Below are 2,500 nucleotides of genomic sequence, written 5' to 3'. Positions count from 1 at the left end.
GTCAAATGTATTAGTAACATTTATTAATTAGTAACATTAATAATTAGTTACCTCAAATAATGTTTACCTCGAATGTTTACCTCACGGAGCATCTTTTTTACCTCGAATGTTTACCTCACGGAGCATCTTTTTTACCTCGAATGTTTACTTCACGGAGCATCTTTTTACCTCGAATGTTTACCTCACGGAGCATCTGTTTACCTCGAATGTTTACCTCACGGAGCATCTGTTTACCTCGAATGTTTACCTCACGGAGCATCTGTTTACCTCGAATGTTTACCTCACGGAGCATCTGTTTACCTCGAATGTTTACCTCACGGAGCATCTGTTTACCTCGAATGTTTACCTCACGGAGCATCTTTTTACCTCGAATGTTTACCTCACGGAGCATCTGTTTACCTCGAATGTTTACCTCACGGAGCATCTGTTTACCTCGAATGTTTACCTCACGGAGCATCTGTTTACCTCGAATGTTTACCTCACGGAGCATCTGTTTACCTCGAATGTTTACTTCACGGAGCATCTTTTTACCTCGAATGTTTACCTCACGGAGCATCTGTTTACCTCGAATGTTTACCTCACGGAGCATCTGTTTACCTCGAATGTTTACTTCACGGAGCATCTGTTTACCTCGAATGTTTACCTCACGGAGCATCTTTTTACCTCGAATGTTTACCTCACGGAGCATCTGTTTACCTCGAATGTTTACCTCACGGAGCATCTGTTTACCTCGAATGTTTACTTCACGGAGCATCTGTTTACCTCGAATGTTTACCTCACGGAGCATCTGTTTACCTCGAATGTTTACCTCACGGAGCATCTGTTTACCTCGAATGTTTACCTCACGGAGCATCTGTTTACCTCGAATGTTTACCTCACGGAGCATCTTTTTACCTCGAATGTTTACCTCACGGAGCATCTGTTTACCTCGAATGTTTACCTCACGGAGCATCTGTTTACCTCGAATGTTTACTTCACGGAGCATCTGTTTACCTCGAATGTTTACCTCACGGAGCATCTGTTTACCTCGAATGTTTACCTCACGGAGCATCTGTTTACCTCGAATGTTTACTTTACGGAGCATCTTTTTACCTCGAATGTTTACTTGACGGAGCATCTGTTTACCTCGAATGTTTACCTCACGGAGCATCTGTTTACCTCGAATGTTTACCTCACGGAGCATCTTTTTACCTCGAATGTTTACCTCACGGAGCATCTTTTTACCTCGAATGTTTACCTCACGGAGCATCTGTTTACCTCGAATGTTTACCTCACGGAGCATCTGTTTACCTCGAATGTTTACCTCACGGAGCATCTGTTTACCTCGAATGTTTACCTCACGGAGCATCTGTTTACCTCGAATGTTTACCTCACGGAGCATCTTTTTACCTCGAATGTTTACCTCACGGAGCATCTTTTTACCTCGAATGTTTACCTCACGGAGCATCTTTTTACCTCGAATGTTTACCTCACGGAGTATCTTTTTTACCTCGAATGTTTACCTCACGGAGCATCTGTTTACCTCGAATGTTTAGTGGGAATGTATACCTCGAATGTTTGTTTCAGATATTGACAGCGAATAATTAATTCATGTTTATCTCACAATGTCTCTGTTTACTTTGAATGTTCACAGTGAATGTTTACTGCAAATGTTCACCTCGAATGTTTATCTCGAATGTTTGTGTCACAGAGCATCTGTTTTCCTCGAATGTTGCATGCGAATGTTTATTTCGAATATTTCATGCGAATCTTTACTTTGGATGTTTATAGCGAATGTTTATTGCAAATGTGTACCCTGAATGTTTACTTTGCGGAGCATCTGTTTACCTCGAATGTATATTGCGAATGTATACCTCGAATTTTACTGCGAATGTGTACCTTGAATGTTTACTTTGAATGTTTATTGCGAATGTTTACTTTGAATGTTTATTGCGAATGTATATTTCGAGTGTTTATTTCTAATGCTTACCGCGAATGTGTACTCCGAATGTTTAGCTAACGGAGCATCTGTTTACATTTTATTGCTAACCTCGCTGATCCTCAGCCGAGTCTGACGTCACTCACGAGTCGTGACGTCACTCGCGAGTCGTGACGTCATTCTCACCTGTCCGAACACGATCTAGCCATTCGGACACGGTGGCGGTTTTTTCTTCCAAGAGGCAGCTTTTCGAAAAGGATTTTTTTGCTTCATCGAGAAGGAGAAGATAACAGACATGGAGATACATAAAAAAATACATACACACAACATAACAACCGCATAGTCTGAAACCCAGACGCCCCACATATCCCGAGGACGCCCCACGCCCACATGGCGAATGTGTAGTAGCTACGAGCGTGTCGATTCATATCCCCCGATCGTTGCCAAGCGCCGAATAAACCCATAAAGATGCACTCTAGAATTCATTAAACAAAATAAATAATCGTTGTTTCTATCCTCTGCATTCGAGGTGCAAATATATTTTACTTCATAATTTTGTTGATATTTCCCATGGGCATCCTA

The 2,500-nt window shown here is 41.6% G+C and overlaps 1 protein-coding gene across 1 annotated transcript in view; it reads right to left on the bottom strand.

The window, feature by feature from the left end:
• Nucleotides 1-1,447, bottom strand: part of LOC138866092 (uncharacterized) — a 10,639-nt gene extending 9,192 nt beyond the window's left edge. The window contains exon 1 of the mRNA XM_070137977.1: nt 136-1,447. Within this exon, the coding sequence (XP_069994078.1) occupies nt 136-1,447 (1,312 nt within the window). The remainder of the gene's footprint in view (nt 1-135) is intronic.
• Between the last annotated feature and the right edge of the window lie 1,053 nt (nt 1,448-2,500).

This window comes from Penaeus vannamei, chromosome 24, assembly GCF_042767895.1.
Source record: "Penaeus vannamei isolate JL-2024 chromosome 24, ASM4276789v1, whole genome shotgun sequence".
Taxonomy (NCBI): domain Eukaryota; kingdom Metazoa; phylum Arthropoda; class Malacostraca; order Decapoda; family Penaeidae; genus Penaeus; species Penaeus vannamei.
The sequence above is the reverse complement of the archived record's forward strand: the minus strand, read 5'-3'. Positions and strand labels throughout refer to the sequence as shown.